This window comes from Pogoniulus pusillus, chromosome 22 (genome assembly GCF_015220805.1).
Source record: "Pogoniulus pusillus isolate bPogPus1 chromosome 22, bPogPus1.pri, whole genome shotgun sequence".
Lineage (NCBI taxonomy): Eukaryota > Metazoa > Chordata > Aves > Piciformes > Lybiidae > Pogoniulus > Pogoniulus pusillus.
In genome coordinates, this window is record NC_087285.1 from 17,531,305 (window position 1) to 17,556,412 (window position 25,108).

The 25,108-nt window shown below is 44.7% G+C and overlaps 2 protein-coding genes across 8 annotated transcripts; one reads left to right on the forward strand and one right to left on the reverse strand.

The window, feature by feature from the left end:
• Nucleotides 1–1,284: 1,284 nt before the first annotated feature.
• Nucleotides 1,285–8,911, reverse strand: CNOT8 (CCR4-NOT transcription complex subunit 8). Of its 4 annotated transcripts, none has more exons than XM_064162007.1 (7): nucleotides 8,822–8,911; nucleotides 7,685–7,889; nucleotides 6,236–6,429; nucleotides 4,627–4,788; nucleotides 3,683–3,827; nucleotides 2,931–3,041; nucleotides 1,285–2,625 (listed from the first exon to the last, which is right to left on the reverse strand). In XM_064162007.1, the coding sequence occupies exons 2-7, from the start codon at nucleotides 7,799–7,801 to the stop codon at nucleotides 2,476–2,478; spliced, it is 879 nt and encodes a 292-aa protein (XP_064018077.1). In that variant the 5' UTR covers nucleotides 7,802–7,889; nucleotides 8,822–8,911; the 3' UTR covers nucleotides 1,285–2,475. The 4 variants fall into 4 exon arrangements, with proteins under 4 accessions (XP_064018077.1, XP_064018079.1, XP_064018076.1 ...); XM_064162009.1 differs by lacking the exon at nucleotides 8,822–8,911 and adding an exon at nucleotides 8,691–8,815 and having other exon boundaries at nucleotides 7,685–7,884; XM_064162006.1 differs by lacking the exon at nucleotides 8,822–8,911 and adding an exon at nucleotides 8,691–8,815.
• Nucleotides 8,485–24,130, forward strand: FAXDC2 (fatty acid hydroxylase domain containing 2). Of its 4 annotated transcripts, none has more exons than XM_064162005.1 (10): nucleotides 8,485–8,610; nucleotides 11,209–11,448; nucleotides 16,956–17,003; nucleotides 19,986–20,077; nucleotides 20,177–20,280; nucleotides 20,982–21,103; nucleotides 21,424–21,629; nucleotides 22,102–22,207; nucleotides 23,213–23,379; nucleotides 23,840–24,130. In XM_064162005.1, the coding sequence occupies exons 3-10, from the start codon at nucleotides 16,956–16,958 to the stop codon at nucleotides 23,994–23,996; spliced, it is 1,002 nt and encodes a 333-aa protein (XP_064018075.1). In that variant the 5' UTR covers nucleotides 8,485–8,610; nucleotides 11,209–11,448; the 3' UTR covers nucleotides 23,997–24,130. The 4 variants fall into 4 exon arrangements, with proteins under 4 accessions (XP_064018075.1, XP_064018074.1, XP_064018073.1 ...); XM_064162004.1 differs by lacking the exon at nucleotides 8,485–8,610 and adding an exon at nucleotides 8,865–8,953; XM_064162003.1 differs by lacking the exon at nucleotides 8,485–8,610 and adding an exon at nucleotides 9,156–9,455.
• The last annotated feature ends 978 nt before the right edge of the window (nucleotides 24,131–25,108 follow it).

Below are 25,108 nucleotides of genomic sequence, written 5' to 3' on the forward strand. Positions count from 1 at the left end.
AATTTGATGCCTAGAAATGGGTATCAGTCGAGGGCAAATGCATTAAAAACAAGCCTGGGTGGTTGTTTGTTTCTTTGTTAGGTGTACTGCAGATATCAAGCTCAGTAAATAAAACAAGTATATGCTGTGACTTAGCTTTGGGTGATGAAACCCCCTGTACAGTATAAAAGGTAGGGGCAGGATGTTTTATATCTGTTTCCAGCATGACTAGCAAGAAGTAAAAGATTCTTCCAGGTCAAGAAAAGTCTTTTGGATAAATCCATGACTGAAGAATTGCTTTTTGCAACAGCAAAGGTAAATCTGAGACACCAGCAAGTTCCTCCAGAAGGTGCCAAAAACAATCCTGGATTATGGAGTCTTGAACATGCAAGATTTTGATCAGAGCTTTGTCTGTCCTGTTAGAAAAACTCTTCCTAAAAGAACAAAGTTACATAAGCCTTAGTGAACACTGCACCTATCTTAGTAATTTATCAACAGCTTTTTTAATGCAGCAGAAAAAATGGTAGCAGGGGAGTGAGGTTTCATGAATGGAAGAAGGTTGTAACTCCCCTAGAGATTAAGAAAAAAGTGGGAGTAGTAGATTCTATTTTTGTTTAGAACAAGAGCTCTTCCAAATTCTTCCAGCTAAAAATCAGACTTGATACTGATAGATTTCTTGCTCAGACCAACATGAAGAGCAGTAGGTGTTACACTGAAAGAGCCTTCTGTAGATGTGTTAACCACTAACTTGGCCTTGTTAAATTATGTATCAAGTACTTGAAAACCAGGAGAGGGAGACAATGCTTAACCAAACGGCTTAATCAAACATGTTAAGCATGAACCACTGGAGTTTAGATGAAGAAGGAAAACTTCACCCAGGATAGATGAGCAAAACAGATTTGGAACTTAAAAGAGACTAATGCTGCACTGACAGAATACTCCAGAGTACTGGCCAGCTGTGCTGAGAGATGAGCAGAAAAAGAACACACGTTCTCTAAAGAGATCTTAAGCTCAACATTCATCAGTTACTGGAAGATGAGCAGAAAAAGAACACAAGTCCTCTAAAGAGATCTTAAGCTCAACATTTATCAGTTACTGGAAGATGAGCAGAAAAAGAAGTCCTCCAAAGAGCTCTTCAGCTCAACATTCATCAGTTACTGTAAAAGAAGCTCAACAGCAGGTTTAAGAACTGCCCCAACAGCACATCATAAAATGGCAAGTGAAGGAAAAAACTTGAGCATCTGTGATACCAAAACCTGAACTTTGGGAGTTTTGTGTGCTTGATGGAAAATCCAAACCAAGGCCTGGTTTTAAAAGATTTATTTTACAAAAATTAAAAACGAGTATTTACAAAACATTTTAAACACCAGCTCTAAACCTCAACTAATCATGGATCGCTTCAGCTTGTTTAAAATGCAAGACAGAAGTCTTCAAAATATTTAAGTTTGCCCTATGCAAAAAGGTTTTAGTTTTTGATGGTTGTTTGGGTGTTTTTGTTCGTAATAAATGTCATTGTGGAGCTGTTGGGAAAAAAAAAAACCACAAAGCTCATTTTTAAAGAAGTCAGAATCTCAAGTTGATCCTCCATCCTCTTTTCAGATGTTCATAAGGAAGAGAAATGGAGCTGGGTTGGTTTTTTTTGTCTGCTGTTAAGCATATGGTAAAATTAGAGGCTGAAAAAGAAGGTGGGGAGAAGAGGAACAAATATTTACCCATCTGCTCGTGTTGCAAGAATAAAATTTGTGGGTTAAGATGAAGAAAACTGAAGTCAGAGCACTGGTCCAGTCCCTTGTCAAAAGTGAACTTTTAGGCCTCTTTAATCTGTTCCCAGAGCAATTTATTAATACCCTCAAGAACTAAGCTGACACTCAGTAGGGGTCAAACCTGTACCAACCATAGAAAATTAGAAACTAAGGCGAGATGACCAAATCAGCTCCAGTAACAATCCACTCCCATTGTTGTTAAAGCAAATCTCTGAATGTTTTTAGCTGCAAGGATCGTTTTTAATGTCATCCATTCCCAAACCTCTGCAGTGATCAAAGGGAGCAATTTTCACAGACTAGGGAAATATAAAATAAGCAAAACATGAGGTGAAGCAGTCACCCTCACAACATGCAGAAGTTTTAAAAGAAGCTTTATAAAGCAGATGTCTGTGTCCATTTTCACTGGATTTCCAGACCCTTAGCTCTACTGAATATTCTACCATTAAGTCTTCCTTGCAGATTCTGTACAGTATAAAGAGGAAAAAAAACAGAGGTATACAGAGTAGGTTCTGGTTTTTTTGCCCTTGATATTAAAAAGATGGCAAACCACAAATGCTGGCATTAGGAATTCAGTCATTTCTCTTCTTCTGGGTTTCAGATGAAGATGCAGCTCTTCAGCAAAACTGCAGGCTGTATACTGTAGATGCCTTTTGTTTGAAAAACTATTAGGGAAAATGGTTGAGGACAGCAGCTGCCAATATGGTAACTATGTTCTGCCGAGGGGTACCACTTATCACGGCTGCATGTTGTTGATAATAGCCAAAATGCTCATTTTCTCCTGGGCTGAGTCCACATCTTCATTTTGTTTCTGAGCCACTCCTGTCCCAAGGCCATACAGCCGCCCACAATACTTTGCATCATCAATTGTATCCTCAAAAAACAACTGCAGATAAAAGGAAGAAACAGGCATTGTTTAATTATGCCTCTAAATCAGAAAACACCCAATGTTAATTAATGAGCTCACTTGAAGTCAGCCACCTCCAAGATACAGCATGCAAAACACAAGAGAGGAATAAACAGAAGAGGTCTGTGCCAGTATCAATTCCCATTACTGACAGTTTGAAGTGTGATGGCCACAAGGCTCAAAAACAACCCAGAACAAACAAACAAGAAAAGCCCAACACATTTTTCATCTTGACATTTGTGAATAGGAGTTGGAGAAAGAAGACTTGTAGAGTACTGCAGTACCTCTTTCATTCTGAAGAATGCCATTCCTGTGAGAAGAGAGTCTGATCCTGCCTGGTGTTGTCGTCCAATTCGCTGCAAATCCAGCTGATCTGCCACTTCTTGAAGACCACCCTGTAACAACAACAGAACAGATTTTTATCTTCCAAGATCCATCTCTTGCCAAATTTGCCATTTTTCCCTAGAACAAGAGGGTAAACACTGGCTATAACAAATACATGCAGACTCCAGCAGTACACACACATCAACACTGGTAAATACACATTCTTGAACACATAAATACTCTTCTCAAAGACAGGTGGCCTTGCTTTACTGCTGCAGCTACCCAAGATGACACTGGGTACATTCATATGTTAAAAATGCTGGACCTTCCCCCCCGCCTTTTCCTCAGCCAAGGCCATAATTTAGTAGATAAATTACTTTCATCCCTCTGAGTGTCTACCAGTTAATCAAGTCATGTAGGAGTTCATGTATGCAGAAACTCCACCTTGAAAAGGGAAGATAAGTACGATGAGTTATGATTAGCCTCTGGAATTACACAAACCAAAAGGTTATGGGAATGTCCCCTATATAATATACATATTGATAAGTCTAGAACTGAGGAGGCCATAGCCAACAGACAAACTCAGTCACAGATGCTTTTGTGACTCCTAGACTTTATACATGTTCCAGTTTTAAGCCTTCACATGTGATCTGATGAACACTGACAGCAGTGATACCCATCCATCATTTGCTTACTGGGGAGATGCAAGTACCTTGAGGTTTTTGCAGCTCTTCATTAAGTACTTTACATCATATATAGAAGGGAAGAAAAGGTTCAAGATATGAAAAAATTCATGTTCCTCTTCTGGTAACCTGGAATCTGTCAACAACTTCACCATGTAGCCAAAGTCATAACCACTGAGAACAAAAGCATAAAGAAACCAGATTAAGCAAGCCTATTACTAATCTATGCTCAGTACCAGTATCTCATTTTCCACAAATTTAACATGCTGTAGCTTTTAAACCTCAGAATTTTTTTCTGACACTCATAAAACTCTGGATCAGAGCCAAAATTTACCCTGATCGCCTATCAAAAAAGGACTTTTGAGTGCTCCCTGGGTGTCACCACTAACCTCTTGAAGAACAGCTAAGCCACTAGGAAGCATATAACTTCTCTTCCCAACACTGCAAGTTTCTGTAGCTATGGGCAATAATGAAAAGCAGGAAACCCTGTAAGTATCTGTGACAACCACCTCCTCTTCCCTGAAACCTTTCATTTGTGGTATCAGGGACCAAAGGCTTTGTAATCAAGTTGCTTGAAGCACTACATCTTAACTACACAGATTTCTTCTACATAAACAAAGTATGGAAACTAAGTACACCACTATAAGGAAGAAAAAACAAAACCCCTACTTCACAATGCACACCATTTATTATGTGCAGAGAACACATTCTGACTGAACAACTCTTAGCATAGAGAAGACTGTTTATGGTGAAAGGACTTGCAAGCAGCACATACACAAAGTTCAGACCACAGTAAGCTCTAGTACAAAACAAACTGTCCTTGCTGCTTACACTTGACCTTGCGCCTTTTAGCTTATTTTAGCAACTGCAAAGCTGCTCCTTAAAATCTGCCTCAGCCTCCATGGACAAAAGCAGCAGTATTTCCATCAAGAGATTTCTCTCTTCCCAGCATGAGTGCCCATCTCAGACCTACCTGTGGAAGGACAGCCATTTCACACTGTCACTAAGGACAACCCCAGATGTCATCAGCAACTCAGCAAAATGCAGGGTATCGATCCCTTCTTCTTCGTGCTTCTGGAACTGCAGCCCAGAGCTGGCAAGGAGGTCTATGGAATCCTGAGAGTACATGTCCTCCCTGAAGGAGAAAAGCAGCTTTGTACTCAAGGTGCTACTAAGTCAAATTCATTTTGGAAATCTCTCCCCACACTATACTTCAAAACCTGGAGTGCCCAGTAGGTTATTCCTGCACTCCACACTTTTCTCCCTAGAAAATGCTAATTGAGTCAGTTCTACTACCACCATTGCAGCCTCCTACATCCACCACAAGCTGTTCTGTGATTGTAACTAGCTAATTCTGTTGCTAGTGCAAATTCCAAAGAATCCACCTCCAGAGAACTGAATGACATCTCAAAGATACCACTTTCTGCAAGGTAAACAGATGCACCACACATGAGAGCTCAGAGAAAAGGGGAGCTCTCCCAACCAGGAAGACATGCAACTCCAAAGCAGCCAGCATCATTCTCATCTACGTTTTCCTTTTTCACTTCACAGCATGCATCATCTCAGCATCACCTTCTGTTCCACCGCTGCCAGTAAACAAAGTTGTGTAATACTTGACTAAGGCAGGAGGACAGGAAGGAGTGATGATGTGCTTGGTGGAGAGCAGAGCAGCATCCTGACTTGTTTCATTTGAGGGTGGCAGGGGAAGGAAGGACATGACTACACAAAATAAAATGTAAGTCAACTGAGACAGAGCCAACAGAAGTGACTGCACTGTGAAAACCACTTTGCTCAGATTTTGATACCTTTGAGAGGTTCACAAATTTGTGGAAGTAAACACTGCAACTTTGGGATTCAAAAACTGCACGTCCTGCACATACCAACTATGATTTTTTTCAGGTTTTCCAGTGACAATTCCATTAAAATACTGATTTCCTACTAATGGGTGGTTTCTCCAAGTAAAACCTCTCTTTATTTCCAGGCAGTTCTAGTGGTGATGATGCTGAGTTTGTCTTTACATTACAAGGGAAGGGATAATGAAACCTGTTTCAACTGTAACCACAGTATGGAGAAGACAATAAAAACCGCCACACTTCATTTAACAAGATTCATTTTCCTGAACAGGTCTGATGGTTACTGCCGTATTGTTTTGCTTTAGATCCCAACTTATATTTAACATGAATCTATAAAAAGATGCTTCTTTTCTGCTGAAACCCTTTTTTTTTCCAGAAAGAGGTAGTTTGGGTTTTTTTTTTTTGTACATTATATAAATAAAGGAATAAAAATAACTGTATAGAGTTTAAGACCATAGAATCCTTCTAGGACAGCAGTTTAAGGCACATACAGTTGTTGGGCACAGGCTGTTTATCACAGAAAGAGTATTAAAAGATAGGACTTTAGCATGCTTTTGACTTCCAAGAAATATTACAAACTTCTGTCACACCAAAATAGGTTCCACACAATCTGTGTTAGAATCCAGGGGTTGGAATTAGTCAGATGAACGCAAGGACACCTGCTTTTGCCAAAGGAAAGTGTCACCAGCTGAGAGACCAGGCAAGCATTCCCCAGCTCAAGAGACTTACGTAAGGTTGAATTTGAAGTTGAACTGCCAGGTGTTGATGCCAGAAGGATATTCTCCTTTCTCATTTGTGAAAGTCAGGCCCAGCTGGATAATTTTGAGAAGGTCAACGTTACAGCGAAGGAGCTGATATTGGTAGTCTATGGAACTGCGGAATTCACCGATTGGCCTTACAACGACCCCGGGAAACTCTGTGTCCTGAGAGAGGAAGCAAAGCCTTATTTTACTGCTTACTCCATTAGTGATCACACCTATTCAATTCCATGCTGGCAGGCCTCAGCACTGCATTCTGTGACTTCTGCTCTAAAAAGTACACCTTTTTTCCTCCTTTTCTATAATCACACTTATTTTAAACTGCTCCAAGTCAGACACTAAAATAAAACCACCTACACAACTCATGAACTATTACATTCACCCATTTATTACCAGCCTCCCTCCCTACAGTTTTGTTCACCACAAAGCAATCCATCCAGTCATCCAATAAACACCACTGCATAATCTTAACATCTTCCTCACAAAGGATTAACCCCTTCATTTTCTCTAAATCTATTAAAAGGGGCTTTTATTTTGTGTTCTTTCCTGTTCTAAACACAAGTTAAATTTAGCACTCTGATCATCTGCATTCAACAACCCAGTGTTCAGACACTGTAAGGAGGTGCCAATCAAGCCAGACCTGAACAGCACAACCATGTACTAGATGAAGCATTTTACTTGCCCACTGATTGTGTGCCATCTCTAGTGAAAACCAAACCTTCAGACTATTATTTCCTCTCAGTCTAAGTCACATAACTTCAAATGACTAAAGCATGTGCAAAAACTTTTGTGCTGTGTATCTGGCAGAACTTAGCCATTGCCCAATGTTTTTTGTTTTTTTGGTCCACTCTTCCAGCACAGCACACTTCCAGCAACATCAAATAGAAGCAAGAAGCTCCTGACACATGGTAGCAAAAAAATCATATTCACATGCACAATTATGTCCAAAAGTAAAATACTGCACACTCTGCCCAGGTGCATGGTTTTATGCCACACTTAAGGACTTCAGCTATCTTGAAGTTTAGTGTTTCTAAGCAAAGTTGGCTTAACTTACAGCATCATAACTAAAACCACTTTTATTTGTGTAACTAAGTGGCTCCTGCCAACCACATACAGATGGCAGGAAGAGATTCTTACCATATGGGGAACGTTCTGGTTCATGTAAATAAATTTTCTAAACATATTGCCATATCTAAATACTAAGCAAATCCAGGTTTTTAGGGTGGTCTCTCTCATCTTTTATTCAACTCATACTTAACATTACTTGTATGAAATTCTGTAAAGCTTCTACTGGACTGCTTTCTAAGTTTTCACCACTGAACTTCTAGCTCAGTTTGAATGTGGACAGAAGACACTTCTCATTCAGGAATCAATTTACTACCCTACCCCAAACAATCCTGATGACACGTGAAATATTTACCATTGCAATGTAGCTGTAACTTAGAACAATTTCTCGAATTTTCCTCATCTCTTCTTCCAGATTGTTTGCCCATACTTCACAGATAACCTGGCTGTTCTCTGCAAGGGCTGCTGGCATCTTGCAGGGACCAGAGCAAGGTCAAATGACGCTGAACTCAGAGGACAGGGTAGAATTGCAAGCTGGGAGATCTTATCCGTGTGCTGCACTAAACAGATAAACAAATAACCTATGTGTAAGACAACAAATATCTATGTGTAAGAACAAATGCTCTGCTCAAATCAGACACATTTTCAGCTTCAATCTGAAGTTTACACCAAGTTGTTTCTTGCTTTTATCGCTTCCTGCAAATGAGTGGAATAAGAAGCATCCTGAGCATCTATTCAGGTTTCAAAAGCCGGATGCAGTTAGCAGTCCAGTTATCCCTTCGCCCTGCCTTCCTTCTCCCGGCACAAGCTCTGAAACTTCGGGCGTAAGGCACACAACCCGAAAACCCTCGCGTTTCATATTTAACTACTGCCATGCTGTTAGGAGCAGATGTTTATCGACATCGGCTTCTCTGATCTGACTCAGGAAGCAGCGACGTAAGAGATCACAACTTGTACTAGCGGCAGCTCCAGCCCCACCACACCGAGGCCGCATCCCCGCCTGTGTGCAGTTGCCTGTAACAACGCGGACAAACGGCACCACGTTTCGGCAGGCCAGGCCCAAGCGCTCCACGGCCGGACCCTGCGTGCCCTGAGGCCACATGCGGCGGGACTTAACGTCACCGCTACCGCCCGGCCCGCCCCGGGGGCAGTCCCGCCGCCCTCCGCCCGCCGCCCAAGGCTCCGACGCCTCCGCTCCGATCGCGCCTCGCGGCAAGCAGCCTCGCGCCGCGGCCACCAGTGCCGCGCAGGGCCAGGCCCCCTCGGCCACGGCTCCTCCCGGTGAGGACGCGGGAGGCCTTCCCCTCCGGTCACCGCTCCCTCAGCCCGGGGGTCCCGCCCGGGGGCCGCCCCGCCCGCACCTGCTCGCGCGCCGCCAGGCCCCGCCGCTCGCGCTCCCGGGCGCCGGGCCGCCTGGCCGCTCTAGCCCTCAGTCCCCCCCGCGACTCGTCTGCTCCGGCGCTGCCCATCGCCTTCCCTGCCCCCACGCTACCTGCCCGGAAGCCGGGGCCGGGGCCGCTGGCCTGGGCGCAGGCGCGATGCGGCCTCCGGGAGGGGCGGCACTTCCGGGTCGCGGCCTCTCCTCTCGCGAGAGCTGTGGCGAGCGGCCGCGGCGCGCGGAGAGGTGCGTTGGGGCGCGCGGGCCGGGCTCGGGGCCGGGCGCGCGCCCGGGATGGGGGCGGGGCCAGGGCGGAGGCGGGGGGAGCAGAGCGCCGCGCGCGGGTCTGCCCGAAGCGCCTGCGCAGAGCCCTGGAGGCGTCTGCCCGCCGCCCCCGGCGCGGCTAATGAGCGCGCCCGGCCGCGCTGCTCTGGGTGCGGCGGACGAGTCCAAAGTCCGCCGGTGGGGGGAGCGATAAGGCAGTAAGATGCTAACCTCTGCCCGCTGTCCAGGCCGGGCGGCCGCAAGCTGTGTGAGTGTAGGCTTGGTGCCGCCTCGGCAGCGTGGCGAGCCCCTAGCAATCCCGCAGACACATTCCTGGGACGGGGATAGTGCTGGGCCCCGGCTGAACGTTCCCGAAAGGACAGCGTCCGCGCCTCTCAGTCCGCGGGCTGCCGTGAGGCAGGAAGCTCAGCAGCTGAGAGGCGTTTGCTGCGCAGGCCCAGCCATGGCCGCGCCGCGGAGCCGGGTGAGGCTGCGGTGTGGTTGTCGCGGCCGTGCTGCTCTCCCGGCGCGCGTTGTTCTTCCATTGCAGCGCCTAGCAAAAGCGCCCTGGTCGAGAAGCTTAGCAGCTAACGTTCCAAGTACCTATTCCATCTGCAAACTCGGGCAGGCTTCTGCTGTTACTATTATGCAGAAATGCTGCTTAAGTTAGCGTTAGCAACAGAACGTTGTATCCAGTAAAGCGTTACAGCGTGTAGCTTAGCTGCCCACGCTTGCTTTGCTGCCTGGCACTGATGGCAAATGCTGGATTTGTTTTGAAGCTCGTCTAATAATTAAGCTTAGACAGTAATTTCTTTTAGACTGACAGCCTTCTGGAGATAATTCAAGAACCGTCTGGATGCATTCCAGTGTGATCTGGTCTAGGTGATCCTGGCTCTGGCAGGGGTTGCTGAACCAGATGATCTTTTGAGGTCCCTTCCAGCCCCTGACACTCTCTGATTCTGGACAGGGTTGCATCTGTTACAAGATACTGCAGCTCTGGTGCTGCTGCAGAATCTTGACCTACCCACCATTGGAGAGTCTAGAAAAACAAATCTTGCTACCTTGTACACTTCAGACCTGGTTCAATGTCTCAGATTTAATGTTCACACCTCAGCAGAAATACAGTTTTTAGAGAAGATGAGGTCTTTCTGAGTGCTTCCCTCTATCCACTCACCTTGGTGCTGCCAGCATCTTATGGTATCCCATCACTGAGAATTATTTTTATTCAAGGTTTATCTCCATAGATGACAGATAGTTGCCTTTTTGCCTTCTAAGCTCTGCAATCTTTTGTGTTGCTTAATTTATGTATTGCACAACATGCTAGGTTGGCAGAAAGTAATCTTCCCATGGCCACTTGAGTTTGAAACTTTGTGCAAGAAGGCATAGGTTGTTGGCAGATAAACGCAGGAGGTTGGATTACAGCACTTTCTAAATGCAAGGCTAGAATTATTCCTGAAGAGCTCAGGCTCAAATACACATACATGCTTCTGCCAATCATAAAACCAGTGCTTGACAGTATATTGATGCCAGGGGAAAAGGGTGGATGAATCTCAGGACACTAAAAGTGTGTGTGCTTTACTCTTCATTTTTTTCAGTCATGGCTAATAAAGGTGAAGAATAGCTGGCAAAACCACGCTGCTTTTAAAGAGTCTTCAAGTGCTTGTATTTGGAAGTTGTCAAACTTTGTTCCAAGTCTAGCACTCCAAAGCAGGTTCTTGAAGAGTCTTCATGCCCTCTATGTGGTTGTCTTAAGACCAGAATAAACAAACAGTTTGTGTGCCTAGACCTGTTACATTGTAAGATGGAATAAAGGGCTTTAGCTCAACAGTTTGACATTAGTTAGCTTGAGCTGCATGTCCTGAGTCATGCCTTCTTGTTGCTCAGCAGTTGTAACTGCTTAGTCACAGCACCACAAATAGAGAACTTAATCATGAGAATCTTTAAATGTGATTCAAGAGTTAAAAGATGCTGAACACCTTTGAGCCATCGTTTCCATCTGCTTAACCCTTCTGTTGCTCCATTGAAGTTTCCAAAGCCTGCTGCTGCAGTACTAGGTGATGGCACAGGAAAAGTAGTTCAGAATACAGAGAATTAAGGATTAGATGAAATCTGCTGAGTTCAGATTCCTCTTTCACGTTAGAGGAATTGTCAGTGTGGGTTTGTACAATCCTGAAAGATAATTCATTGCTGCTTCTCTTTCTAATGTATTTTGGTTTGGGTTTGTTTTTTTCAACCAGCGAAACAGTGACTATTACAAGAGCTGTGGAGAGTGAACAGAGAAGTTACTTCATGAAGTACCTGAGCAGAAAGTCTTTCTGCTGAGAAGAAATCAGAAGTCTTTCATGCATGACCAAAGACTGCACTAATGTTGGAAGGTCTGTGGTGAAGAGGCCAGTGCAGAGCGGGAGCTCACCAACGGACAGAAGCAGCCTTTAGATTAATTCCAGCCTGCACGAGACACAGAATTGCAGCAGAAGGTAAATTACTTTTCCATCCTTATGACTAATATGCTGAGCTGTCTGCACCTATGGAGTGTAAATATTTCAGAGATGACTGAACAGTGGCTAAAAAGAACCACTGAGGTCTATGAAATTCACTGCTTTATCTCCTGATTCTGGCTATTGGGTGAACAGCCCCCAGGTGCAAGCCCAAGTCCAAAATAACAATGGGCTCAGGGCCACATTCAGATGGCACTCCTCTCTTGAAATGCCAATTTCCACTTCCTCCTCTGCATGTGTGTAAATAGTTTGAAGGAGTAGCATTCCTCTCTCTTGAGTCTGCTGCCTCTGATAAATAACAATTAGTAGCAACAGCTAAGATTTACAATCTCTTTCCCCACTAGGGCATTGTTAGTCAAGAGGAAGTGTCAATGAAAACAGTGGCACAGTCTTAGCTCTGAACTGAAGCAATAGCAAATGTTTACCACACTAGGTAAACTAGAGGACATGCAGTCTGAGGTTTGGAGGGGAGTTTGGGGAATACTCTCCTTCCAGGAAGAAGTTAATTGATGAAAATACAGATGTTATGGTGGGTACAAGAAACCAAGGGCACCACTGCTGTTCATGCTTGCAGAACTCTCTGCAGCTCTAGCTGCTGCTTGCTTGAGATACTGCTTCCCAAACAGGACTGTGTGTAGCTTCACCTGCGAGTTGCCATACAAGACTAACTGTGGGGCTGCTACTCCTTGTTTTGCCTTCAGTGGAAATATAAATCTGCCAATTTACAGTGAGTAACACCCTCAGTTCTCGGAGCTTAGTTCACAATAGAGCACTCTATATTAGGCAAGTAACGTAGATTTGGGCCACATTTGCATCACAAAGACCAGTAGCAATGCAACCTTGCTTTCTGCAATCCCATAATTACAGACTTTCTGGTCTGTAAACATCATATTTAAAGACAATTTAATCCAAACACATGCTAACCTATTTGCATCTTATCCTTACAAATGGAACCAACACCTGTAACTGGTTTAGGGCACTATGTAGCAACAGGACTTAGTACAGACATGGTACAAAACAGTGAAAACTGGATTCTTTTTTTTTTTAGCCAAACACACCTCTGACCTATGGCAGCAGCTATTTTGTGCTCAAAACTTGAGCTAGTGCACTGTAAAAACTACTGATCTTTAAGGTGTGGGTGTTTGGGGGTTTTATTCTGCTACAGCAATTAACTCTTGATGAAGAAGTCTTACCTGCAGAGATGTACTCCATGCACTTCATAGACTGACAGCCATGCACACATGCCCAGGGAACACTGCCAGTGCTAACAGTGACATGGCACTGGCCTCACATGACTTGTCTGGGAGGGGACAGCTGGCTTCTGCTTGGAAGCACACCCCTGTTGCCTTTGCCTAAACCCTCATAGTGTTTCCACAGCAGTAGTAAAAGGTGAGGAGTTGAACTCTGAGCTTTGAATAGACACAGAGGACTTCTCCTAGGCTACCATCGGCAGGAGGTGAGCAAAGAATGGGCAGCTAGAGTTCAGGAGTGTAGTATCTTGAAAAGATATGATAGGAACTGAGGAAATCATTAAAAGGCAACATCATGTGTTTGTGTAGAGTACAATTAGAAGCTTTCTCAGGCATTGTGGTTGCCTTCAGAGCTCTGCAGTGCTTGGCACAGCAGGACACCCACCAAACATAACGCCTAGCCCTGCCTGTGCACATAGTGTGGATGATATGCATCTTTTCAGGTGATCGGGTAAGTTGTCCTTACATTTTCCTTTCTTTGTGCTCTATACTTTCATAGATAGTTGTAGACTTTGTTTCTCCCAGGAGCACCTGTTTTCCACTGCCTATAAACTACAAGTGTTGATTCCAGTGAAGTGAGGTCTACAGTAGGAGATTGAAGTAGGAGGGAAGAAGGAATAGCAAGCAGCTCTGGTAAGCAGCCAGTGCGTCACAGCAGACATAACCCTGTTACTGAGCTGCCCCTGCCAGCAGCAGGGCTGGCTGGTGTGAGGAGGAGGATGCACTGCTGTTCAGCACTGAGTACAGCATCAGGAGAAGCAGGCATTTGGGCAGCCTCATCCTGAGACTGTCTGAGCAACAGAAATATAAGAGACCAGCAGAGATGAGACATAAATAATAATGTGAATGCTAAAAGGAATGTTCTTTCTTTTTTGGACCCTGTTGAGTGTTTTAAAACATGACAAGACCAAATTGTCTTTTCTGATAGATGGAGTGGAAAATGTAGTGGAAATGGGTCTGTGACTTAATGAACAGTGGTTGGATAAACAACTAAGTACGTTTTTTAAAGTATTAGATTTCTATGTTGACTAACTTGGTTCCCTTTTAACATCAAGAGACTGGAAAAAATACTTCAGGGTAGAGAATTTAGTTTTGATCAAATATTTTGTTAACTGATAGAAAATAACAAAAAAAGAGAACTTTTTGTTTTAAACAGCACCAGTGCTAGCTAATATTTGGAAATAGCTATGGGCAGCTGAGATCTTCACTGCTTGATTTGGGGCTAACATGCCAGCATGGGACTGATGCCAAGCAGCTGAATGGCTTTTTTGTTTGCTAAAGAAGCCATGGCTACAGAAAAGCTTTTTTAAATGTGTTTGGCATATTCTGAGTCAGAAAATACATTATCCAACACAAAAAGAGTAGGTAAGGAGATGTTGGAGAAAACCTAACCCATCAATATCTTTCTTGTTTTAATGTAAAGAGTGTAAAATTTTATCCTGTAAATATGACTTAATAAAGGCAGGGTATGAGGTTTGAGGAGAAGGAGGGCAAGCAGACATGAAAGTTTTGAACTGGAAGTCTTTACCCAAGCAGGACTTCTATCATAATTTGATTATTTTAAAGGAAATACTACCAGAAATGTGATTATGATTGTAACTACTTCCTAAACTTACAGAATATGAGATTTAATCAAGCAATTGTTTTTTCTCTTCCTGAAAACTCAGAGCAGAGTTGCATTTTCTACTGTGCTCTGCTCTCTAGCATTTTGCATGCAAAGATTCGATAGGGTATGACCCAGCACAACTATATGGAGGAACCATTCAGTCTCCCAGCAAGCAACTGAGATACCCCTTTTATCTTGGTGTCTCTAAGGTCTAATGTGATCTACTACAAGGTCATCAGAGTAGAATGATCTCTCTAACCACAGAAAAATAAAACCAACTTTATTGTACTGTCTCAGCACTATAGTTTAATCTTGCTGTTTTCAGATGCCCACTGAATGATTGTAGAGAAGACAAGGAGGTGCACAGTAAAGGGACTAGGGATGTGAGTTTAATAAGGGAAATACTGACTGGATACTAAGGGAGAGTAAAGATAGTCAGACAGAATTCCCTGAGAAGTTGTGGAATCTCCCTCCATACATATACTCCAAACTCAACTGTTCAAGGCTCTGAACAAACTGCTAAGGAAGCTGGAATGGAACAAAGCCCCCAAAAGGAGGTGATTATTCCATCTTGACATACTTTGAGCATTGGTACTGTTTCTTTGCAGACAGTGGGCACACCTGCACTGAGATAGCTTCTGTGACAAGATGGGCATACAGTGCACATTACATAACATAAAATACATCCCTGTAATTGGGAGATATTTGAAAAGGAAGATAAGATCAATTTGTCCTGTGGCAAGTTATTTAGGCTGTTCTATCCAGGCCAGCAGCTAATTTGCAATTGCTCCTTGTATGTGTTCCCCAGATATGTTGGAGTAAATTCTTTCAGCAAGGTTGTGGTTGGCAAACTTGAGGTATTGGAGAGAAAAACACCACACACAAATCCTGTAGGCTGGCTTTGGTAGCTCACAAAATCTGATAGTGAGGAGCTGTAGATCTGGGAAAAGACTGACTTCCTTAGCAGGTTCCTCCTGTTAAACAATAGCACCATAGAGCACCTCTCACACTGCCTGTTTTGTGGCCAGTGGAGACAAAGTTAGTTTGTTTGGTGTTTTTCTAAAGCTGCCACCAAAAGTTAGCCTTTCCCTCAGGAGTACATACAAGTCTAGTGTCAAAATAGAGGGTTGGGAGTTCAGGCTTCTGGTTTTAAGTGTCAGATGATGATTTTGGGAGGGTTTCCCAGAACACTTTAACATTTTCTTCCACTAAAGTATGTAGTTTGGTGGACTGCTTGTCCTGTTCTGCCCCCGAGTAAGCAGGAACCCAAGGAGAAAGGTGTCCAGCGTTTTTTGTCTCATGCCCTTTGACCTGTATACTGACACAAAAGGTAGAGAATCAGAGCTGGAAACCCTTGGGAGTAAACAGAGCTTCTTGTCAGAGTGTGCCCAGAAAGCTGTCGTTTCAAAGCTAAAGTGGAACCTCCTGGCTAACACAGGGACTTCTTTCTGGCAGTGTATGCCTCCTTTCTGAGGCACTGCAAGAAGTGTCCCAAGAGGTGTGCAAGCATGGTAAAGGTAACAGAGTATCTTTCTGAAGAACCATTTCTGGACTGTTTTCCTTCGTGCCTCAGACAGGTGCTTTTCTGCTGCCTTCATGCTTTCCTTTGTTACCTTAGGCAACAGTTTGCCTGTGCTTGAATATTCCTCTGTGTGTGAAAAGCAGAATGGATTACATTCTGCAATCCTCAGTAATGTGGCCTTCATGTTATTATAATTTATGTGTTTGTTCTTAGAGGTTGGGAGAAGCCAAGAAAACCTTGAGGAATGTTTAGTTAGCTTTTGCTAATTATAATTTAGGGTAAGAGTGCAGCAATGTGAACCCAGCTAGGCAATAATCTCTAGGACAGCTACAACACCTCCTGAAACACAGAGATCTTTCCATGGCTATGGACAGCAGTGAAGCCTCAGGAGCTCCTTAAAGCTTGAGTTTGATTTTTATGTTTTAGCCAAAACTTTCAATAAATGATCAAGGCAGAACTAAATAAAAGGAGATTTATTCCAAGGTGGCCACCTGCCTGTGTAAGGACTTGAAATCCTCAAATTGACCATAATTGGATGGGAAGCAAAGATTATTTTCTCACCATGTTCTTAAGCTGTAACTTAGAGCTCCTCTGCCATGTGAGCAAAGGCTGCGTGGGGCTCTACTGTGTCAGTTCTTCATGGCACAAACTTGCATCCTTGTAGTCATATTTCTTATTTCATCCTCATTAGTTTAGCACCATTACACAGTTATGGAAAAAGGCAAGTCTCATATCATCATTTCTTTGCAGTCTGAGGAGGGCTGGAGTTCCTTCTGAGGGCAGTGTGTTCCTGGGCCAGATCAAAGGAGGCAGCCAGAGACCAGTGCAAAATCAGAAGCTTTGGGTCTGGCTCTTCTCTTGTTTTTCTTTGCTACCCTTGTATCCCTCTTAGTCTCGTGGGACAATACTAACTCATCGGGACATAAGGGGAGCCCTCTCAAGAGCTCAGCTTTGTTCAATGTCCAGCATGAAGGAGGGAGCAGGACAGGACAGAGCACAGAGAATATTTTAGTGTGGCAGCTGAACGCCAGGGATTTGCTGTTGTCAGCAGCATGTTCTGCTTTCCAGCTGTACAAGTTTCACTTACTTATATCACTTTTTATTTCAGATGATAAAAGGCTCTGGATATTCCACCATGGCTGAGCATCAGAATCAGGTAAAGATTCAAGGTCATCTTTAAAAGAAGGTGTTATGCAGATGCTTTGGAAGGCTGGAGGTGTTGAACCATCTTCTAAGGGAAGTGGCAGACACATCTACATTCTGATCACTTTAGCACAACTAGGAACTCACCTCTTAGCACTCCAGCAACATTTTCCCAGCATATTTTCCCTTCCAGTGGGCTGCAGCTACAGCTCCAAGTGGTGGAGGGCCTGTTACTTTTTCTTGCATGGCAGGAGGCCACAATACCCAAAAGCTGTGCCCTCTAGCTGGGCCCAGTCCTCAGAGTGGTCCTACTAAACCATTGCTTCTATACTTAAGGAATTTGCCAGCCTTTTAATGCAAGATGTCAAGCAATCCATGGATCAAAGTTGGAAACTACTGTGCTGGAGCTGTTGGCATGAAGAGAAAGAGGGTGTTAGCACTTGGACTTGATGAACAAGATTTGTTTCTTTTCTGTGTAAAGCTATCTGCTTCTACAGCTCATGTAATTATACTGTGTGGGACTGATTTCCATAATCACTTCATCACAGGCAATAAAAACACAGCCTCAAAACAAAACAGTTTCTATCCAATTGACTTCTAAAATTGCTTTAGCTGCTCTCTGTCCTGTGTCCAAGCAGGACATACATAGTGTCCAGTGAGTATTAGGAGTTCCTAATCTTTGGAACTTTGAGTTGTTCAGCTGGAAGGTGCCGAAGAATCTTGAAATACTAATTGGCCTAACTAAAAATTCTGGCATTTGCAAGACATTTTCTTTGGCATATTCTTTCTTCATCCCAGGAGAAACCAGGATTGATAGGATATGAGTCTGTTAATAAGTGCTAGGCTTTTTAATAGCTTTCGTAACCTCTATTCTAAAGACTGTAGGGACACATCAGCATTCACGAGGCATAACTCAGATGCAGCTGGAAGTATGAAACTGCTGAGAGAGCAGCTCTCCAGCCCATAATCCATCATGCCACTATCTGAAGCTGGAATGAGTGGCTGTCACCAGTCTTGCATTTGTAGTTCAGTCCACCCAGTGATGATGCTGGCAACTAATTGTGTCATATCTGCTATATACCTACCGTAGTCACGAACATCAAGGTGTAGGTCAAGAGTCTTTCAAAACTGCTTATTTCACACTTGCTAACTTAGAGAAATGGTAGGAGGAAATGTCTGGTTTAATGTTCAATGCCAACGAGCAAAGTTCTGTCCTGGGACAGATAAATATTGTTGACAATGTTTAGTGTTCTGTAGTTGTTACTGAATCTTAGCGAAGCTCTTAGCACCATGTAGAGAGGATTCCTCTATACTGCATTACCCTAAACACACCTGCATTTGAGAGTAATTTATTAGTAAGCTGTCTCTCTTGTTTATCCTCTCCAACAGGAGACAAACAAGACAGTGACTATGAATCATGCTATTTTCACTCAAGTCTGTGCAGGAAGGACAGGACACTGAACAAGACTCCATCTAGTTATCACACTGTATCATTTTAGAATTGCTTTGATTTTTTTTTTAACATTTATCCTGCAGATTAATACAATCCTTATTTATGCAGGAAAACCCAAACTAAGGTTGCTGAACTCCAGACCAAATTCCAGCTTGAGCTATTCTGAAAAGACATGATACATCTGTCATCTATCTGCTACATAACTTGAATCGTAGAATCAACCAGGTTGGAAGAGACCTCCAAGATCATCCAGTCCAACCTAGCACCCAGCACTATCCAGTCAACTAGACCTTGGCACTAAGTGCCTCATCCAGGCTTTGCTTGAACACCTCCAGGGATGGTGACTCCACCACCTCCCTGGGCAGCCCATTCCAATGCCAATCACTCTCTGACAAGAACTTCCTCCTAACATCCAGTGTAGACCTCCCCCAGCACAACTTGAGACTGTGTCCCCTTGTTCTGTCACTGGTTGCCTGGCAGAGGAGACCAACCCCACCTGGCTACAGCCTCCCTTCAGGTAGTTGTAGACAGCAAACTTGGGTTGGAATATTTAAATTTAAGCTCAACTAGATTGAATACTGCTTTTGAATGAAATTACTCCTGGAATCCAAAGGTCTTACTGGCAGTTTTCTGTCTCTTTGCAGTTACTTTGTATAGCTACAATCCTTATTGTGGCAAGAGTCCCATGAACATCCCAGCTACACTTATACTGTACTCAGGAATAACTCCTTCAGCAGATAATGTTGTTGTGACTGAGAGCAGGGATTTGGAGAACTTTATACTCTTGAGAAGCTGAGTGGTTTAGCTCCTTGTTAATGTGCAGTTGTTCTACGCAGATGGCAACACAGTACCTGCTAGCCAAGTTGTGCTCAGCACTAGAGCCAAGTAGTACCTGCAATGGCCCAAAGGCACAGCAAAGTAAATGATGCAAGGAAAGATGATATCCTGGATTAAGCTTCTGTTGTGCTTGGGGCAGGGGGGAAAGGCAAGCTTCTGGGCCTGTGAGCTTCACTTCAGAATCTGCCTTCAAAGCAAAGAAGAAAGTTGAGAAGAATGGTTCTGGATTAACTGGAGTGTTTGGATCATATGAGCACAAGTTTGACAGCTGTGGGGAGAAAGCCTACTGCACACTGAGAGGGAGAAAATCAAGGAGGGAGGTGCTGAGATGCAGCACCATTCCTTACCTGCAGGTCTTGTGTTCCTACTGTTCCGAGTTATCCAGAAGCCGCTAGTAGTGCTTTGGGTACTGATAAGTCTGTCGGAGGAAAACAGGGAAACAAAGCCATCATCATTAGTCTTCTTTCAGAGAGTGCCCATGTCAGTGACACTTCAGGTCTCTCTAGGCCTGCCAGATGGCTGTGTGTGTGCTGCCTGCCTCAACTCCACACGCAGTCCTCCAACAGCTGTGTTACTGTGTTCTCTTGAGAGTCCGTGCAACAAACCCAGGCTGTCATAGGGCTGCCTTTGCCACCTGCATTTCAAATGTGACCAGTGCTGGTGCAGGGCCAGCAGCACATCCTTACTCTTGTTGCTTGTTCACAGGAAGAGAAGCTCCGGGACGCCCTAAGGATCACTGCCTATGTCTTCAGTACAGGCCTGCTTGTGTTCACTGCCTTGGTGAACTCTGTTTCTTGGTAAGCTTGTTCAAAGGGGCTTGAGGAGAAGCTTTTCTGTGGAGAGGGTAAAAAGTGGATGATGAACAGATGGGCAACTAAGAACACATATTCCCACAGGTTCGTGCAGAGGTTCTTGGGCACTCCAGGCCGCTTCTGGCAAACAACATGGCTAAAATTCTACTACCATTACGAGGGAGATGAGTGGACAATCTTTCTCCTTGGTGAGCTTCAACAACTCTGCTATAGGAGGAACCATCCATGTATTACCTCTGAAAAGGGGACATGGATAGGTCTTCCTAACACACCCTTTCACAACACATGTAGGCTTCAAAGCCAGTCCCAGCTGATGTGGTAGAACTGTGCTGCCTTTGGACTGCTTCACCATTAGACCTCCCCTAGACAGATAAAACATTTGATCTTTGTGCTGCTGCTGCTGAAATGGCTTCTCTGTGAAGACACTTTGTTCCTGTGAGAAATCAGTGACTCGTTAGAGCTAATTACTGAAGGCAAAATTAGTGAACTTTACTCTTGCTGCAGCACCTGTAAAACTCTGCCTGTGAGTAACAGTTGGTGAGCAGGCCTGGTGGGGATGTTGCAAGGCCTCAGGAAACAGCTCAGCCTTATCCTACTTGTATTTAAAACCACCCATGACAGATCCCCCAGCCACCCAGAAAAGTCCTTTCTTAGCCTCAATTGTGGCAAATCTCAATTTATGAGACATTTGTCTTCTCTGACCTCCTCATTCCCTAGGTCCTAGCTGGATGTCACAACTTACCCATATTCCATTTTAAAGCATCTCAGGGCAGGGGACATACACCCAGGGCCCAACGAGGTCCTCTAGATGCTATGCCATTGGCTTGTTTCCAGTGTAGCTATACCTCTCTGTTTGTTCACACACCTCTGCCCTGTCCTCACACCCCAGGGGCTGCACTGGTGCCTGCCCTGGCTTTCTGGTGCTTCAATGGAATCCTCCTGGTGGCTGACGTGACAGGAAAGCCAACTTTCATCACTCGCTATCGCATCCAGCTGGGCAAGAATGATCCTGTAAGTACTTCTCACTCTGCCTCATCTGCTGATTAAACACTCCCTGAAGTCTCCTAGACTATAAGCAGGGAGAAGAACCTGTTATGCTTTTCTCTTGGAACTGGATCAGATTCAAGGAGAATCAAGCCAAGTCTTGTATATTCCCTGTAGATAGGAAGGCAGTTCTTAGAATTAGGCTGCTGATCAGATCTGGGTTGACTGCTTGTAGCATAGTTAATTCCACAACTAATATGGAAACTGCCTGCAGGTCTTAAAGCCTTTTATCCTTCCAGCTCAAACCTGCATTACTTCAGCCTCAAGTCCTGACTTCTCTTTTGCAGGTGGACACAAAGAAACTGCGCCAAGCCATCTACACAGCGCTGTGTAATCAGGTCTTTGTCTCCTTTCCCATGCTTGTGCCCATGTTTTATGTCATGCAGTGGTGGGGCAACACCTTCAGCAAGGAATTACCCACTTTCCAGTGGTTTCTTGTGGAGCTAAGCATCTTTACCTTAGTAGAGGAAGTTCTCTTCTATTATTCACACAGGTGAGCTGAGCACAGGAACAGAATGTGGTGGTTTTCCTCCGTGCCTTTAAGCTTATATGCACCTCCTGCAACAGCAGTAGTCCTAGTCCCAGTCCCTCCTCTCCCACCAGTCTTGTATTTATTTGGAGAGACTTAGAGATCCTGAAATCCACCCATACACCATGAGGCTGTGGTGCTGCCAGTAAGGAGTAAGCAAAAATGGGTAAAAGTACAAAGACTGGACAGCTCAGAAGTGAAGGAACAAAACCAGCAGGTAGCTTTACATGAAAGCTGTGAGCCAGCATTCTTTGAGACAAGTAAAAGAGGGCTGACTACCCTGAAAGAAAAAAGATCAAGAAATCAGTGACTGTTCACTGCATCTACAAAGCAGGGCTTAGCCCCTGACATTGCAGCTTTCTGCTGTATGTTCCTTCCATGCTACCTTCCATGACACACATGGAGCCCAAAACCTGCCTCTGTTTTCTCTGCTTAGGCTCGTTCACCACCCGGTCCTGTATAAGCACATTCACAAGAAGCATCATGAATGGACAGCCCCCATTGGTGTGGTCTCCATTTATGCTCACCCAATAGAACACATAGTAAGTGCCTTCCTCTGTGGTAATCCTCCAGTTTCTGCATGGAATGTGATTTCCAGGGGATGAGAAGTGGCAGCTGAAGAAAAGAAAAAGCACTCTCAGACTTCTTCCTTAGGAAGAGGAAGCAAATTGCATTGCCAGGAAGCTTGGCTGTAGAAGGGTTGCAGTACTTGTTTGTGCTGGACTTCAGAGCACAGATCCAAGGGCCTGCAACAGATAGAGAGCTGACTAAATGGTGCCTCCTTGAGCACAGAAAAGGTTGGGAGCACAGGCAGTGTTTTCAGCACAAGATGCAACATTTACAGTCTGGGTTACTGCATAAGCTCAGGATTCTGCCATAAATTTCCTGCTGGTGGCATGCATCAATATTTGCAGGAGTGTCTGCCAGCACTGCTCCAGCTTAGATTCTCATGAAAACACATCCCACGCCCAGAAGATTCCACTTACAAGTACTGTCTGCTGTTAACAATAGCCCTGGGCTGCAGCACCAGTTCTGAGAGTCTCCTTGGCAGCAGACTGAGCCTAGCCGGTGCAGCAAGCTGGCCTGGGCAGCGACAGCTACTGGTAGGACACAACAAAGCGATGCATCCAGGATCATCACATCACTGCCTTGCCTGCACGTGTCCCCAGGCCGTGCCCTTAGAGCTGCTTTTCCCAAGAGCTACTCCAGCATTATTCCAAGGTGAAGCTGAAATTCAGACCTCCGACTGCAGGGTGATTTACTGGAATCATGCCACACTTAACCCCCCTAGTTTGGTTTCATATCCAACATCTACTGTGAGCTTAGGGAGTCTGTGACTATGCTTTGCAGCAAGGCAAACTCAGAACAAGTATTTATTTGATGATTATGTACTTACAGTGAGATATTTGCAGAGGGATCTACCCTTTATGCTGTTGCACAAAACTGACACAATTTATCTATCAACCTGGTGAAACAATTCAGCTCCTAGAGGAGCTTGCTTCTTGTTGTGAACCAGTTATTAAGAGAAGCGTGTTTCTCTTTTCCAGATCTCCAACACGCTGCCTGTCATGACTGGCCCAATGATCCTGGGGTCCCACATTGTCTCCATTGCTGTCTGGTTCTCCCTTGCTCTGATAACAACAAGCATTTCACACTGTGGCTACCACCTGCCTTTCCTGCCCTCTCCAGAGTTCCATGACTTCCACCACCTCAAGTATGTCTGGGCACTGTTCAGTTCTCCTTTCTCCTTCTGCCTGCTCCCTGGCACCACAGATGGGCACAGATCCTTTCTGAGGGGCAAGTGGGTTTGCAGGAGTGAGGGACAAGCAGGAACAGCCTATCCATCTGGCTCACCTGATAGCAGGCCAGAAGCTGTCAGTTCTCAAAGCAGAGTGACTGGGATTTGAGAAGACTGTAGCCCACTGCCCACACAGACACCTCATTGACATCTACCCTCTCCACCAACTGAGCTGGAAACATTCTGGGTAAGGACAGCACCAGAGAGAGGAGCTGCTGATGAAGTTTCACCCAGGCTTTGTTATAGCTGCAAGGGAGATAGGTGCAGGGGCAGAAATCACATGGATGGCTTATCAGGGCTCTGCAAGCACATGAAAATGGCAAAGTCCAAGTAACCTCAGTCACTTCCAGTGGTGATTATTTTGTTTGGTTTCCAGGTTCAACCAGTGCTATGGTGTCCTGGGAGTGCTGGATTATCTGCATGGAACAGATACAGTGTTCAGACAAACCAAAGCCTACAAGAGACACAAGATCCTCCTTGGCTTCACACCACTCTCAGAAAGCATCCCTGATGCAGCAGAGAAGGCAGAGTGAGGCCAGCAGCCTGCAGTTCCTGCAGAGCAAGAGACAGTGATTGATGCCAAATAGTATTGAATTGGGAACGAGCTGTTGTTGTTCACACCTAACGAAAGCCGAAGCTGAACTTAAAACATGCTGCTTGAAATGACTGCACTTCTGCTGCCTCTTTTATTTCCTAAGGCACAACTCTCTCCTAATCTAGAAAGGTATTTTTAAGCAAAGTCTAGAGGGTTTCTAGCCATAATTACCTGCACTGCTCCCTGGTTCTAGCTGCCTGCATGCAGACTGGATGTGTTTTGGGCTACATGGCTTTGGGCAGTTCCCAGGGAAGTTCTCAGTATTAAGGTTTTAACACTTCAGCAGCATTCCACAGAAAGAGCAGCAAGATCACTCTAACTGCATGTGATGGGATGAAATCCATTGTTTTTCTGAGACTCAGAACACCTGGGATATGGGAGGCAACCCCATGAAAAGTCAGCTTTAGAATCCCTCTCCCCTGCACACGCAGAGGCCTGACTTCCCCTAAGCAGTTCTTCATGCAAGAGATCAGTGCAGATCTGGATTAAAGGCTGTCACATCCCCACCTCCACAAACTAGTCTGGAATCCTAAGCCAGATTCCCTCTTATGGGACAGGGAAGTTGATCTAGGAGCTGATGGCAGAAGCTCCCCACACAGCAAAGGAAGGCACAAACCAAAACTAATTCTGTGTGAAGAGACTTCCCAAGGAGAGTCCCTGCTGGCCTGTGTGGAGATCAGTGAACTCCAATATGAAAGCACCCAACAAAAAGTACCCATAAGCACTTAGCCCATCTTGAAGTGTGCTGCAGTTCCTCTCCAGGATCTGTTTAAGTCTCAATCCTCCCTAGGGGTCCTGGGACAAAAAGAAGACACCTTCCTCTCACCAGTGCCACACACATACCCTAAAAGCAAGCCCTCCCCGAGTTTGAACAGGCAGAGGGGAGATTCAAACTAGGTGTTAGGAAAGGATTCTTTACAGTGAGGGTGGTGAGACACTGGCACAGGTTGAGGGTGGTGAGACAATGGCACAGGTTGCCCAGGGAGGTTGTGGAGCACAGAATCGCCCAATGTGATCAAAGATCACATTGGGCGATTCTGTGCTCCACAA